This window comes from Plectropomus leopardus, chromosome 17 (assembly GCF_008729295.1).
Source record: "Plectropomus leopardus isolate mb chromosome 17, YSFRI_Pleo_2.0, whole genome shotgun sequence".
Taxonomy (NCBI): Eukaryota; Metazoa; Chordata; class Actinopteri; order Perciformes; family Serranidae; genus Plectropomus; species Plectropomus leopardus.
Window position 1 is genome coordinate 27,515,242 of NC_056479.1, and position 16,069 is coordinate 27,531,310.

Consider the following 16,069-nt stretch of genomic DNA (forward strand, 5'->3'; position numbering starts at 1 on the left):
TGATGTTGCTCCAGATTTCAAGGGGTTAATGTCATTTGAGATTCTGAGTGCTGAACTGATGGTCTGCGGGTTCTCATAATTATTGCAGGCGCAGGCATATAGTTGAGTTTGCTGCAGGTTATCTGAGGTCACAGGCGGGAGGCAGAGCAGCTATTATCATAAGCAAATTCATCTTGCAACTCTGAATTCAGTTCATCGGGGAATATGACTTCACTCAGCAGCAGGTCAGTGCTCTCCAGGACAGAAATAAGGAGGCAAAGTGCCACTTTATTACTGAAGAACAAACAAATAGCATTGAAAATAGCCAACTTTTTGACACCATGGCTGCCTTGTTAAAGGGTCAGATCATCCAAAAATCAAAATCCCTTTTACCCGTTGTGTTATTTATCTAGCTCGACTGTTTTGGAGTGAGTTGCAGAGCGTTGGAGATATCGGCAGGAGAAATGTCTGCCTTCTCTCCAGTATAATGGAACTAGATGGCACTTAGCTTGTGGTACTCAAAGTTAAAAAAAACAAAAACAAATTAAAAAAAAAAAAACACCACACATTTAAAAAACTCAACAACGGGGCGCTGAGTAGCTCACATGGTAGAGCAGGTGCCCCCGTGCACAAAGGCTAAGTATTCACCGCAGCAGCAGTTTGACTCTAAAAAGACCCAAAAATAATCTTAAAAAAACTTGAATACACTAATTATTCACAAAACTGACGTTAATTGAGCTAAAGATAACATTTAAGGAGAAAATATCTACTACTTTTAGATGGTTAAACATGTCAATTTAATCTGGGAACATGATTGCTGTTCCTTAAAGATGATCATAACAGGAGGCTTTGGATGATGGAAAATGCATTAAATAATGCAGTTTGCAAAAGTTAATCTTTGTAATCTTTGAAAAATTCTTCTCATCGGCTGAAGCGTATATCTACTGCTAGCTCACAGCACCACTGAGCTATCTAATGTTTCAGCTCAGTCAAGGACGCTATTAATGCTTACATCTAACGCTGCAATGAGCACGAGTCTCGTGTTCATGAGTAGATTGACGCCTCCTTCTGCAAAGTTATACAATGAAGTTCTACAGAAAGAAAATAGTCCCTACATTGCTTACAACAAGGTGTGTGAATTACTGTGAGTAAGCAGGTCATGATTTCTGGAAAGAGACATTGATATTGAGTTTGTAAAATGTATTATTTGGCACTTTGAGCACCACAAGCCGAGCGCCATATAGTTCCATTATATTAAAGGGAAAGCAGACATCTACAGCCGAAATCTCCAACACTCTGCAACTCACATCAAAACAATCTATATTGATAAACAACACAACAGGTGAGAGGAAAAATATGTTTTTTTGGATTTTGAGATAAACTGTCTCTTTAGGCTTTTAAATCCCCAAAAGCACCAACATCAACCCCACACTACCACAGCACGTAAATGTACATGTGTAGCTTTGGCTCCTGATAGCTCAGAGTCTAGACACAGGAGTATGATTTTCTCCGTGGCGTCTTTCCATATTAATTATGAATATGGTCTGCGGGATAGTGCTGCAGTAAGCATTTAGCAGATGAGCTCTAAGAGAAGTCACAGCTTCCTGTGAGAAAGAGCATGAGTGTTGCATTTCATATTCATGGCGTGATGATGTCACTCTAAGGTGCCATTTTTGACCATTTCAGGCAATATTTAGGGGAAAACTGCAGGTGAAAGGGGCAAAACAAATAAATAAACACGCAACTTTACGAATTGATTATTAGTAGTTGTAATAATAATAATAATACATTTTATTTGTAATGCACAAATTTAGCAACTAGCATAAAAGAATATTTAAGACAAATACAGGTGGTTTTTTTTCATTATTTCTATCATACCATATTCATTTATATTATTTACATTAGGACTATTCTTTTTTAATTTTACTACAAAAAAAAGGTTAAATAACCATTTCCAGAACAGGAATCTGAACATTGTATGAAGCCAGGTTCAAAATTCTTCTTTCATTTTGTCGACATATTAGAGTCAAAGGTTTTTACAGAGAAACTCTCCTTTTATCACTCAATAAGTCAGAAAATACTCAGCAACCACAAAAGGAAAAAAATATTGCCATGTTTTAGGAATAAAATGTTATTTAAATCAAGCTATGAATGAAATGTGAACAAATCCCTCTGTAAAAAAAATAGAGATCATAGACAGGAATATAACTATAAAAGTCTGGTGTATGTAAATACTACTGAAGTGAACATTTCTGGCTCACAGTATGAGAAAAAAACAACATGATTTGTATGCATTTGTTGCATATATTTTCCAGAAAAGAAATCTGAACTAATATAAACACCTAAATGTGTATTTTGGATGAAAACACTGTCAACGGCCATAAAAAAAAATGTGCTACTGAAGGGAGATTTCTGATTTCTCAGAGTCTGATAAAGAACTCATTATGAGAAAATAGCCTAGATATATTTCTAGAAGATAAATATTCGATACAATTTATACAAAAATAAGACACTAAAGATGAATAGGGTACAAAATTTAACAAATAGATGTCACCATGAAACTTTTTATATAACACATTTTCTGAAATGTTATGTTTAAATACGCAAGTGACACATTATCTAATTAAAAATGTACTTCTGAGCTAAAATAAACATCTAAACGTGTATTTTGGATGTTTTCTTACACTAGTCTGAAAGAAGAAGGCATGGAAGCAAAATTGCCGAAAATCTCAAAATTGACCGGCGTTTTCACCTGTAGTATCTTCACTGTTTTGTGATAATCTGCAATATCTGAGCCTTTTCAGTAATTAAAAAAATAATATATTACAGACTAAACAAAGAAAGAGGAGGTCTTGTTAACTTAACCAGCAACAAGCTTAATACAGCACTGATTCAGTAGTGGAAAGGCTTGCTCTTTTAATGATTATCTACAGGAAACATGTTAATATTTGTGTAAGAGAAAACACTGATAAAAGAGCTCCCTGCTCTCACACACCTGTATAATCAGCCGAGCAGCCAGCAGCAGCAGCAGCTTCCACAAACACACACACCCAGCCCTACAATGTTGACATGCTGATACTGCCGCTCCAGTTTCACTCAAAACAGTTTACGCACTTCAGATTATAGACTACAGACATATTTTTTAAGCATGAAGAAAAGCAACACCTAGAAATTAACCACTAATCCTCCTGGTGATCATTTGACTTTTCTCATACAGAAAGAAAAAAGCCGTGAAGCAACACGTAACTAAAGCAAAAAGAGCATTTACCATGCTTTCCATAATATTCCCCTTCTCCTTCTCCTTCCTCAGGCATGGTGAAATTCCTCTCTGGGCCAAATGTTGAAATGTACAGAGAATCGTTTCACTCGTTGAGCTCTTTACACCTTATCTGCTTCGCTTCTTCCTCCCTCTCTGCTGGCATAAATGAGCGAGAGCGGGGGAAACACGACTATTGTGGAGGGAGAAACCAGTCCAACCTGTCCCTGAATAGCTGAGAGCCTGAGCAGCAACAAACGCTCCACCTCACCTCACACATCCCTCCTGTGTTTATACTGAAACAACCGCCTCTTTCCAATCTGCGCCCCACCTGTGCATCCCCCTCTGTCTCCCCCCACCTACAAAACGCCTCTTTCTGTCTGATTTTTTACAATGTTTGAAGATGAAGGAGTCCAAACATGCAAATTAACGTATCAACAGCAAGGCTGAAAGGAAAGAGGCGTGGACATGTGGGCGTTAGGGTGGGGACTGGTGTTGTTTATTAGGAAAAAAAACTTAAGTCAAGTAACCAAAAACATGTGTTTGGAGACAACAAGGAGAAACTACACCAGTGCCTCCAGTGGTGTTTTTTGAAGCTGCAGAGGAGGAGGAGGCATGATTAGATTCTGGTGTGCTATGTCCATTTTCCATCAATCTTCTTATAGTAGTAATTACCATAACATTAACCCTTTCACACTGAACATATTGACTTATGTTCTTGGAAAAAAATAACAGGGAAAGAAGGCAATGAGCAAATTAAGAAGAAATTAGCCAGAAATTAGCAAGAAATTAGGAAAATGTGAAAGTACAAGACAATGAACTGAAAATTAGCACACACAAAAGATGATTTCTTTTAAAAAGGCAATGACTTGAAAAAAACTGCTAAAATTAAATAATTCTGTGAAAAAATAAAAAATAAAAATAAAAATTGAATTATTATAATTGGAACTATCTGGACATTTTCCCTTGCTTTTAAAAAATCATTTCTAAGTCTACTAATTTCTTAACATTGGTGGAGCCTTTCTTGCTGAGTTGCTTATAGATTTTTTTGCCATGTTTGTGAAAGAAATCAATTCAAATTTACTTCGGGTTCAAAGCTTTAAATAGTCATGAAAGGCTTCTGAATGCAGCACAAGAAAAGTGATGTTGATCCAGGTTTCAAAGGGTTAATACTAGGCAGCATCAAGAGGTTGTTTTCACTTCCAGCCTAAAAAACTAAAGCAAGGCGTCATACTTTGTTCAGAGGAATTCAATAATTTAATAGTTAACCATCTGACATTGCACATTTAACAAATACAGTTATTTTTTAAAAGAGGGTGAAGAAATACCTGATGACACTGAACACCAGCCCCTCTCAAATACGATGTTTTGTTAACTAATATCTGACTATATGATCATTAAGGAACTCTCCTTTATATTTTCATAGTCACTGTGCTGTTTTTAGTAGTATTTCTATTATTTTTTTAGCTGTGTCAAATGTTTGCTATGACAACAGCAGCGCCTGAGATGCAGCATCCTGTAGCTCTTCAAATGCTTGCTACTTTTTTGCTATATTTTTCTACTTTTTTCAACACCATGGCCTCTTCTGCTGAAGTACGACTTTTCTACGATAGAGAAGCACGTACCAACAATGGGAAAAGTTGTGTGGGGTTTGGACCGCGAAAGGATCTGCTGAGCGGCTAGTGAGACCATAGAGGAGAAACCAAACTGAAAGCGCCAGACTAAGAGAGAGAGGAGAGCCGGCATCAGGGTGAGGCTGACCTGACTTGGACCGAGAGCTGTTCCTCTACCAAACCCTCTTCTGACTAAGGTCCACGACAGCTTTTGTGAGTTTTATTTAGCTTATGTCGATTTTGAATGATGTGTTTTACAATGATAAAATTACTGTTAATTTAAATTGAGTCTGGTGTGTTCGTTAAGGGCACTTTCAGGGTTGCTGCTGGTTTAAAACAATACCTTACTCTGTAACAAAAAGAGCTACCCCCCTCGGGATCATTTCTAAAATTTTGTCAAATAATCATCTGTGTTTGTCAGTGGCAAAAACAAGCACTTTCAGTGCACCTGAATTACTGTGAGAACATGTCCCGAGTGTTTACACTGCAGTCTGTTTCAAGGCTGAAAAAATGTTGTTCCTATTAGTCACTTGGACGCAAAAACCTGCATGAAATATGATCCAGGCTGAAAAATACAGATGTTGCCCATTTAAATAAAAAAATGGTGAAAAAAGTAAAAAAGTGATGATTTTGTGATATTAAATAACTGCCACTTAACTGCCATATGGAGCAGCTAACGTAGATCTACTCCTGTTTTCCCCCATCTAGTGGAGACATGGAGATACTGCACCGAGACCAAACAAGAAAAAAAGTAGCATTTTTTCCTGCTTTCCTTCATGGTGCTTTCATGCAGTAGACATTTTGGACCACTCTCTGTTCTGTATTCAACAGCCAAAGGCAATCAGAAAATGTCAGATTACTTAAAAATCCTAACAAAGAGTCCACAGAGAGACTAAATGTTTTTAACAGAAACTGACTGAAAGTTTCCATCTGCTCTGTTCTTGTTTTATTGCCAATGTTACTGTTCATGGGAATTCCCATTAGGAGTCCTGGCTCAACTGTAATTTCCATAACAAAAACTTTTTCAAGTTACTCTGAAACTAGTTTCAGGGGAATTTGATTTCTTGAACTGATACTTCAGGTTTAACATCCATGTACAATCAAAGCTGAACATTTTGCTTGGACTGGCTGACAGCTAATCTGACTCATGGGACGGTGCAGCGAGTGACGTATGACGTAAAACCCACCGTTCTGGTTTTTTAACAGGTTAAATTAATTATTGATATATTTTTTTCTTTGGTGGCAGTGAGCAACTGTTTTAATCTGGTAAAAGCTTTAAGAGGGATCTAATCTAATTCCAATGAGCCTCCACCGTGCAACCAGACAACCCCTGAGCATTCACTAAAACTATTAAAAAATATAAATGACTTTTGCTATGTGTGTAAGGGCGTGGATTTAATTATGAAATGCATACTGTTTTTCACATTTTTACAAGGACAGCACTTTACAGAGAAACTACCTGTGTTCGTACTGTGCTTTTGATTATAAGTATCAATCAGAGGTGGAAGGAGTACTAACATCTTGTACTTGAGTAAAAGAAGCAATACTACAGTGTAAAAACACACTATTACAAGTCCTGCATTAAAACTTTTACTTGGGTAAAAGTACAAAAGTTGCAGCATCAAAATATACTTAAGTACCAAAAATAACAGTATACAATAGGCAGAATGGCTCATTTTATAATCATGTATTTGACTGGATTATTATTATTGATGCATTATTGTGTTCATCACAACACATCAATGTTGGTAAAAAAAAAAAAAAAGTAGGCCACTTTGTATTAGTTTGTATACATTAAGTTAAATCAAATTTTTCAATAAGTAAAAAAAAAAACATGTCTTTTAAATCTGACTGAGTACAAGAATTAAGTGGTAGAAAAAATAAATCATTAGAACAAGTACCTAAAAATGTGATGAAATACAGTGCTTCCATTGTGTTAATTATAATTTAATAATTAATCACTGTTGGAAAGGAAGAAAAACTTCCTGGATAGACATAGACAATTGAATTAGGAGTTCTATTTTCACAGAAACAAAATCAAAGGTGACACTGAAGCCAGACTTGATGTTTTGCATTGTTTCGTCTTGTGTTTTTTTTTCTCAAACAGTATTTACTTTGGACATTGTCATATGTGTCCTGACATTCCCGTGTCCCCTGCTTTATTTTTGTGCCACCGCCCTTCACATCCGTAATCAAGATATCCGATAGGCCTTTTTTTTATCCAAGGCGTTACTAAATGTCCCAATATGTAAATATTGAGGTTAATAAAAATTCAGTTTTGCTGCTTCAGTTTCGGGGTCTAATCTTCATGCTGACTCACTGTCACTCTGTCATGGTTTACTGGGAAGCTTGCATAGATCATCATCATTGTTAATGATATGAGTAACATCTGCGTTTCCTAGTTCAAGAAGTCAAGGGGTGTGTTCAGTCTGAAAACAAATAAGCAAACAACACGCAACCAGATTCAAGGTGTATTTTCTCTCATTGGTGGATTTGTCCTACCCAATTAGCACTGGTGCCAAATAAACCAAAAAGGTCTAAACCAATTTGTTCTCATTCCCAGATCATGAGATACTGAGGCTTTGTTATGCACCTTGGCATCTTATAGCGACGCACAGGGCTCCCTTTAGCGTATGTATGTGACGCACAGCTGACACACATTGTAGGTTAATGTAATTAAACAGTAGCAGTTAGGTACAGGACGTACAGGACGGACAGACGTGCAATAGGTGTCGTAAATAACAATGAAATTACACTAATGACAAAAAAGAGAGAGACAGAGGGAGAAAGACAGCATGCTTGCAAAACAGAAGAGTGTTAAGCACACCACTATTTTGGTTTGAAACTAAATGCCAAAATCTCTATTGTGAAAAATGGCTATGGTCCACTAAAAGGTGTAAATAAACAGTATTTAGCTTATTCCTTAACATTTCATATGTTTTTAACATGCCTCCCTTTGGAAATTTCCCCCCTGCCACTCATTGCATAAACCTAATTATATTTTTATCCACCAGCTGCAATACTTTTTATTCTAGTGACAAGTTGCCATTTGATTGAAATAAAATTAACAAAACATATTTCAATAAGACATTCTGACTTATCAAAGTAGGAAGAGCACATTTAAAACTTTTAACATTTACAATGTCAGCAATTACTGCACTGCACTGCAGCAGTTAGTACTGTTATTTGCTACACATATTTGTGGTCATCACTCACGGCGGGGACGTGAGTCATTTTTACTGGTGTCATTTTGCTTGTGTTACACAACAGTGCAGCACATTTTTTTGATTTTACCTCCTGAGACCTACAAGGAAATATATAGTTAGAATAAGACAGAAAGTAAAAAAAAAAAAAGCCATAAGTTTTAAATATACGAGGGCTAAATCTAAAAGAACTTTAATATTATAGCCATGCAGTACAGTTGGCAGACTTTAATAACACCATCTAAAAGGTTACAGCTGCTGCCCTCCCTGCCTGTCTCCCACATGTCTTTCATTACAGTAGGAGGACGTGGAGTGTTTAAGTACAGATCTATTTTTGTTGTTAAAAAGGAAGCAACACCACAATTACACTCACATCTAAGTATATATATATATATTTATATATATATAATATCCATATCTATATACACATATATGTTGCATCCTTTGGCTCATCTGTCTGTCTCATAATATCTGGGAAGAAATCAAGCAACAAAACAACACAACACAACAACAGGAGTATGAAACTGTATTTTATCTACACCTGATCACTCACTGTCTCGACATAATCCTCTCACAAAGTTAACCTTCAAAATGTGTCATCTCTTGTGATCTTTCTGACCTCATAACTAGGTGAACCGTCTGCTCTCATTTCTACTGAACTCATAATGTCAGCCCCTGTTCTCTGATGTTACACCCGGTGTGGCTATTTCGGTAACTCAGACACAGAAAGTGAAACCAAGATCCAAATCATTCATGAGAATTTCTCTGAATTAGAAAGACTGACACAAAAGCCAAACAGGAAGACGTGCTTTAGACTAAATATTTTCTAAAGCTCCTGAGTCTGATTATATAAAAGAGACATTTCAAGGAACATTTAGAAAAATAACTGGTTTTTAAAAAAAATTAAAATATCACGACACTATGCAAGTCTTCCTTTCTTTTAGTGATGTGTTTTTGTTATTTTATTAACTGTTAACTTACAGAATACTTTAACAAATAGACCTTTCATTTTAGTAAAAAAAAACATGCTATTGTTTATTTTCTCTCTTATTCTTTATTATATTATTGGTTTTACTGTAAACTGTGTTGTTTTTTTCATATCACTATTGCCATCCCTCTATTTTATTCAATTTTATTCTTTATTTATGAATTTATTTTTAATTATTTAATTAGATTAAGTCTTTTATACTTAATTTTATTATCACTATTGCTTTCTCTTCATCTTTCCGTGCACAGAGGTTTGGGATGTCACAAGAACTGATACTTTGGTACCAAGTTGATGTCAAAATTTTGACAACGTGATGGTACTTGTTTGTATCTGGTATTTTAAGAAACTGAGTTATAACTCCTCTGACCGGGCAGCATATATACCTACAAGCAGTCTAGTCGGCTGTTAAATGCCAAAGGATGAAGAGCGCCGACCAGCCAAGACTATTCAAAGAAGTCTGGGTCAAGCTCTTTGACCCCACGGGGGCTGTGGGTTTGCACACATGCACAGTATAACTGTAGCTGTGGTTTTGGGGGTCTAATGCAGCGGCGCGAAAATAAAGGTATGGTGTCCACTCAAGTGCTTTTTCACAACTTTTTAGGTACACTCAAATGTATGACAGCCGAAATACTGCATTTTTGTAACAGACGTTTTCAAATAGAAGGGGTTTACATATGCTCCTTTGTTACAGATCTTTTCAGTAATTGCAGAATAGTAATTCTCTTTATTTATTTTATTTATTTATTCTTAAAGAATTATATTTTCTAGAAAATGTATGGTGAGTGTTATTATCATCTTATTTAGATATGTATTTGTTTTTATTTCTATGTTATACACACACACACACACACACACACTTTTTTATGGTCTGAATCGCTATTTTTACACATTTTTATTTTATTTTTACAGTTGGTATCATTTTTTTGTTACACTGTTTTATTTGTTATTGTTATTATCATCATCATTATTATTGTTATCATCATCATCATTATTATTGTTATCATCATCATTATTATTATTATTGTTATTATTGGTCCAGAACCTACTTTTTGCTGTCTGGATGTAGTAATTGAATAAAAGGTTTATTTTTTATTATCATAACGTACAATGTGGAGTTATCCTTTTGCAATTGATGTAAATGTTTTTTTTAACCATTGAGTTTTGCATCTTGTAATTACTGCTTATATTGTTCTTTTTGCTTTATTTATCATGTACATTGTTTGCTTTAATATCCCTTTGCTGCTGTTATAATTATCTTGTCTTATCATTTTTTTTTTTTTTTTTTTACTGTGGTATCAAACTGAGTATCAGGAATCATGGAATTTCACTGGTATAGGTATCAACTACTAAATTTCTGGTATCGTGACATGCCTGACAAAATCGTGACAAAATAGTGATTGTCTGGAAATGGGAAATGAAACTTAGCAACTTAACTACTGGTGAAACAGTGGTGAAAAAAAAGAAAAATGTGTTGCTTTCTTCTTTAACAAAGCAAAACATTCCTTATCAATAAGGAGGGTCAGCAAGATCAGCCAAGACAAACAGCTATTGACTGGAAGAAGAAACTAAATGAGTCAGATGATAAATACAGCGGAGGACAGCTCAATGGGGTGGTCCTACTTCCACGTTCAATTTACTCTGCATTCGAATCTCTTCCTCTCTCTAACTCATTTTCCCAGACCTTAATAAGCAGTCTCACACTGCTCTGAACATGTCTTTGTATTTCAGACTGCAAGTTGGCAGAATCACATGATCCGGTTTGGGTTGTTAGGGTATGATGAAGCACATTTAAGTGGAAGCGGGTGGCTGCGATGATGGAGATGCTTTTGGCTGTTTGTTTGGGAGGAAAATCTAGAGCACACAGGGAACTGAACGCAGAACTGAAATAGGACTAAATCTGCAAATGTAGCTCAGAAAAGCTTTAACAAACTACTCAAGTCAAACATGAAAGTGAGGCCAGAGAAGCTTAGCATCGGGTTTCAAACCACTCTCCTAAATATGGCTTATAATTACACCTAATCTGTACCAGGGCATGGCTGCTTGGGATCCTGTCATTGAGGTTTCTTGTTATATCTCAGCCTGAAATTACTCCAACATGTAAAACTATAGTGAATCCTAAAGTATATGCTGAAATTGCATGTTAAGGATTTTGTCCTTGTGTCATTTTTTTAGCGGATTTTCCTGAAGTCTTGAGACATTGCACTGATAAATAAAAATGTTTGTTTCTAGAGGCTGTTATCTCAAACCACAGCCATTTCTTAAGTGAATTTGTGGTCAAGTCTCAGCCATTTTCCTCTATCAGTCTTAACTGCTGTCTGAATCCTTGACAACTAGTAAGTATTTTGGTTATTATAAACGAGCAAGTAAATGTACGGATCTTCTGCCTTCCCCAAAGGGCTGGTAATGTGAGTCAATTAGCCATCATGTGGCAGGCAGAGTGGAAAAGGGTGTGTGCAGAGAGGAGGAGGAAAACGCTATAAGCCACAAACATAATAAAAGCCAGCAGACAGAAGAAGTGCCTTCCATTGTTTTCATTCCTACTTCGTTAACATCCTGCAAAAGCTTAACATGCAAAACATGTTGCTACAGAAATAAATATCAATTGCAAAATCTTACTTTTGGACTGAAAGAGCCCATTTAATTTATTTATAAAACAATGAGGGTTAGTAGCTCAAAACGAAGCAAAAGGGGCGTAAAATGTTCCACGAACATGCCGTGTGAATTGTTTATGGGTTGATTTCTCTCTTTGAGATGCACTTCCCGTGTAAGAAGCAAAGAGCTGCATAAAAACACTCAGCACTTACAGCCCAGAGGAAAATTTTGCTGCTCACAACAGTCTTTTCTTTAACTCATCAGAATGAAATCAGCTTCTTATAAGGAGATGACTAAATTGTGACCTGAGGAGCGAGACAATATATCAGCAGAAGTCTCAGAGTTAAGACTTGAATTTGTTAACAAAGACAAAATGATGAGATTGTGTAAGCCCTTTTATAAGCCAGTCAAGTTTTCTTTTAGATATTTAAATCTTTTGGAGTGGATTACTCCAGACAAATAAAGATCAGTGCAGTGAGAGAGAAAAAAAAGAGTATTTTAAGATCTTAAATTAGGGCAGAGACAAGAGGTAGGCTATTTCTCAGAAGGTGAATTCAAGAAGTCTGAGAAAATGGTCAAGACGTCATATTGGCTGAACAAAAAAGGTCTTATTTTTAATTTTCCTTTCCTCTGGGAGGGTATGAAAACACATTTTAAGTTCTGGATCAACATCAGTTTTCTTGTGCTGCATTCAGACGTCTTTGACATGCATTTAAACCTCAAAAACCTGAGAAAATTGGTTTTATTTCTTTTGAAAAACATGGGGAAAACATAATGTGGAAAAAACGTGGAAAGAAATGTCCAATAAATTGCAAAATATAGTAAAAGATAACAAGGATATGATCTGACCATTAACTGGGGGTAATTCTTAGGTATTATCTAAAAAAAAAAACCCTAACCACATATAATTATGTGTATATATGTATATATGCATGTAACCCCTATACACTATACCATACTATTCTATAACCATTTTACAAAACAAGGTGTTTTTTCTTTGCAGGTAATCTATTTTGCACTAATTTTTGGGCCATTTCTTGTTAAATTGCTCGTCACCTTCTTTCCGCGTGTTTGAAAGAAATAACGCCTATGTGCTCAGGTTTCAGAGGTTTAAACTGAGCTCCGTAATGTCTATCAGAAAAGACGTTTTATTTTTAATTTTCCCCTCCTGTTAGCGCCTGCATACAGACATTTATAAGATATTTGGGGGTAAGGTGGGCATAAATACGACGACACAGATCATGGCTTGCAGACTAAAAACTACAAAAATACAGTTTTAACCAATAAAGATATATTGAAATAGGATTTTATGAAGCTAAATATGAATCTAAGTATAATATTTTTGACATAAAACTACCAAAAAAGACTGAAAGTAGCCAGTAGATATATAGAGACCCTCTTCACATGTTGGAGGTATTTTCTAATAAGCTCTATACATAGCTGGGCGTCAGCTAAGCTCCTGTTGCTGCCATACCAGTCTGAGGAATGTGGCAGCAACTGGTCAAGCACAGGATATACTGGGACATTGTACAGCCTGATAATAAACGAGACACTCTGTACAAACCAGCAGCTTCACAAACAAACAAGCCGAATTTTAAAAACATGACAGACAAAAATGTTGCATCCATTCATGCAGTGTTTCTGTGTAAGCTAATTCAGAAATGCACATTACGTTACGAGATAATCAAAACACGAGAGAAAGTGGTCAACTTGCGACGTTACCCGCGAACTTACGACAGTAAAAAAAGTAAGCAGATAAACAAAAACACGTTAAAAACACCGAATTAATTCAAATAACTGTTTTCGGGAGAATTAGCGCCGAAACAAAACTAGCTAACTTTGTTTACAGTCGTAAGTTAGCTAACGTCCAAGTCGCTGAGTGGCAGCTACCCCAAACAAAACCAAGTGCTGGACTTTAAATAATTACCATATTTCGGTTTCTCCTCCAGTTCCATGACTTCGAGGTGTTTTTTCTGTGTCCGATGTGCTTTAAAACGAAGGGTAACTACAGCATATTCCCAGGTTTATCGGAGGTTATCGTGTGTCGCTTCTGTCAGTTCAAACACTTGAGGAGAAATCCGCTCCAAAATCTGTCCTGCTCACATTTAAAGGGAGATTCCTTGAGGAGAGTGGCGACCAATGAGAACGCAGCACAGAGTGATTGACAAGGGGCTGAGCCAATCACAGAGCGAGGGTGGGAGTTTGTGCTCCCAGAATGGAGTCTCGTTTTGTACCGTTACAGATGCAGGTAGAATGAGGTCAGGTAAAGCAATGATGGTCAACACGAGGCCCGCGGGTCAAATGTGGCCCACGAAAGGGTGCAGGGTGGTCCCCAAACCATTTTCCAATTCACAATGAAACAAATTGTTTCACCCTGGGATTTATTTTTGTACATTTAGTATAAGGTGAAACAGTGTATATAAACTGCATCAAAGTAGAGCTTGTTGATAAAAAAAATAATAAAAAACAGAAAAAATAAAGGGCTCAAAATCATATGTCCTGCAATCCAAGAAATATCCTAAAATCTTAGAAAATTTCTCAAATGTCCTAAAATCCAGGAAACGCCCCAAACCCTTGAAATGTCGTTAAATCCAAGAAATGTCCACAAATTCTAAAAACCTCCTAGTCAGAGAAATGTCCTAAAATCCTAAAAAAAAATCCTAAAATCAGAGAAATATCCTAAAATAAAAAAACAGATATGCCCTAAAATCCAAGAAGTGTCATAAAAATCATAGAAATGTCCTAAAATCTGAAAATGTCCTTAAATCCAACAAATGTCCTAATATCCTAGCAACATCCTAAAATCGGAGAAATGTTCTACTATAAAGTCCTAAAATCCCAGAAAATGTTAATGTTTGGCATGCTTTTATGTGAGACATTTTAAATTAGGTTTTGATGAAAAATCACAATTAGATTTGGTCTTAAAATTTGAAAATTCAGTGATGATTTCTGTGTTTACAGTTTTGAGTGGTGTAATTTTGGCAATTAAAAAAAAAATCTTCAATACAATGAACACAAAATACGGCCATTTAAAGTTGTATGCCCCTCCCTTAAAGGCAAAATAAAAAAACTAAAAAAGCATGAGTTGCTCCCCAGTGCTTAAAAATATTTGACATGCCACCTCCTTTTCACACCACCCAATATATGACAAAGTTCCAAATCGGCAGTGACAATGCACCAGATACAATTAATCTCAATATTAATGAAAATATAACAAGCTCTAGATTACTTGCGTTTGTCCATTATTACTCATTCACAGTGAAAATGTGTCTTTATCAGCCAAGAGTGCAATAAATCAATGGAATATAGGCCAGAATATTGGCCTGATGAAATTCAAGACAACATTAATTATAAAAGCAATCTATTCATCCATAATTCAACCTAACATTGCCTGGTCTGCACTCGATGAGTCACGACAGCTGCTAGATGGCTGCAGAGGTGGGAGATCCCAAATTTCTCAAGAGAAATAAGAAATACCACAAAATACTCCATCATGAGTAAAAATCATGTGTTCAGATTTGAATAATGTTGAGTAGTATCATTCAATATGCACATAGGCCTCTTTCATAGGTTTATAGATATCAATAGATTGCACTGTATCATGATGGCATATAAGGCAATCCTCCAATATTACAAAAAAACACTTTATTTTTATAGCTCTTTTTAAAAAAGACAAAACAATAGCCGGATACTCAGAGGCAATTAAACAACAGAAATACTACGCAAAGGCTAAAGCAAGACAAATCAATAAATAAATATGAAAAAAGAGAATAAAAGTAGTCCTTATTACACATCAAGTTAGGTTCACTCACAGAAAGCATCATTAAACCAGTTGTTAAAATAAAATGAAAAATAACAGTTTATTATAGCCAGAAACTAAAAACAGAAATCATTGGTTTTTCAAATTTTACGATGTTCCTTGAACACACCTTCAAAACATTCAAAATATGCAAGAGGTTTTAAGGCATATTTTCTTTAAAAATATCTAAAATCACAATATTTATCATAGCCAGAAACTGTAAAAAATGTTTATTTATGGTGGAGGGAGGGTCACGCATTTTCTCTGTCAGTCAGTCAGTCAGGAGGACCCGGGATGAATATGTGAAGCTCGGGAGAGGGTCATAATAAAAACAAATTTTAAAAAGTACCCCAGCAACACCTTTCTTCTTTTTACGTCATTATTTGATCAAATGCTGCACCCTTATGGCTGCACTGAAAAAAAAATCAAAAACATTTTCAAAATAAAGATAAGTGAAGAAAAAAGTGTAATTTCGCTTATATATAATTTCCTATTTGAGGTTTTGTTGTTTTCAAGTTGCAGATTTGATGTTTTTAGATTCAGATCTTTTTTGTTGTATTAAAATCTCTTTTTTGTGTTTCAGATTTGTTTCCACTTTCAGATCTTCTTAAAAATGAATAAGACCTCAATTATGAAATT

The 16,069-nt window shown here is 35.7% G+C and overlaps 1 protein-coding gene across 2 annotated transcripts in view; it reads right to left on the reverse strand.

The window, feature by feature from the left end:
- Positions 1 to 13,714, reverse strand: part of LOC121956993 (choline transporter-like protein 2) — a 28,705-nt gene extending 14,991 nt beyond the window's left edge. The window contains exon 1 of one of the 2 annotated variants that reach the window (XM_042505455.1): positions 13,559 to 13,714. In XM_042505455.1, the coding sequence (XP_042361389.1) occupies positions 13,559 to 13,586 (28 nt within the window). In that variant the 5' untranslated portion in view covers positions 13,587 to 13,714. Of the gene's footprint in view, positions 1 to 3,247; positions 3,430 to 13,558 lie in introns of those variants that run through there. The other variant, XM_042505454.1, reaches the window with a different exon arrangement.
- Positions 13,715 to 16,069: the final 2,355 nt, after the last annotated feature.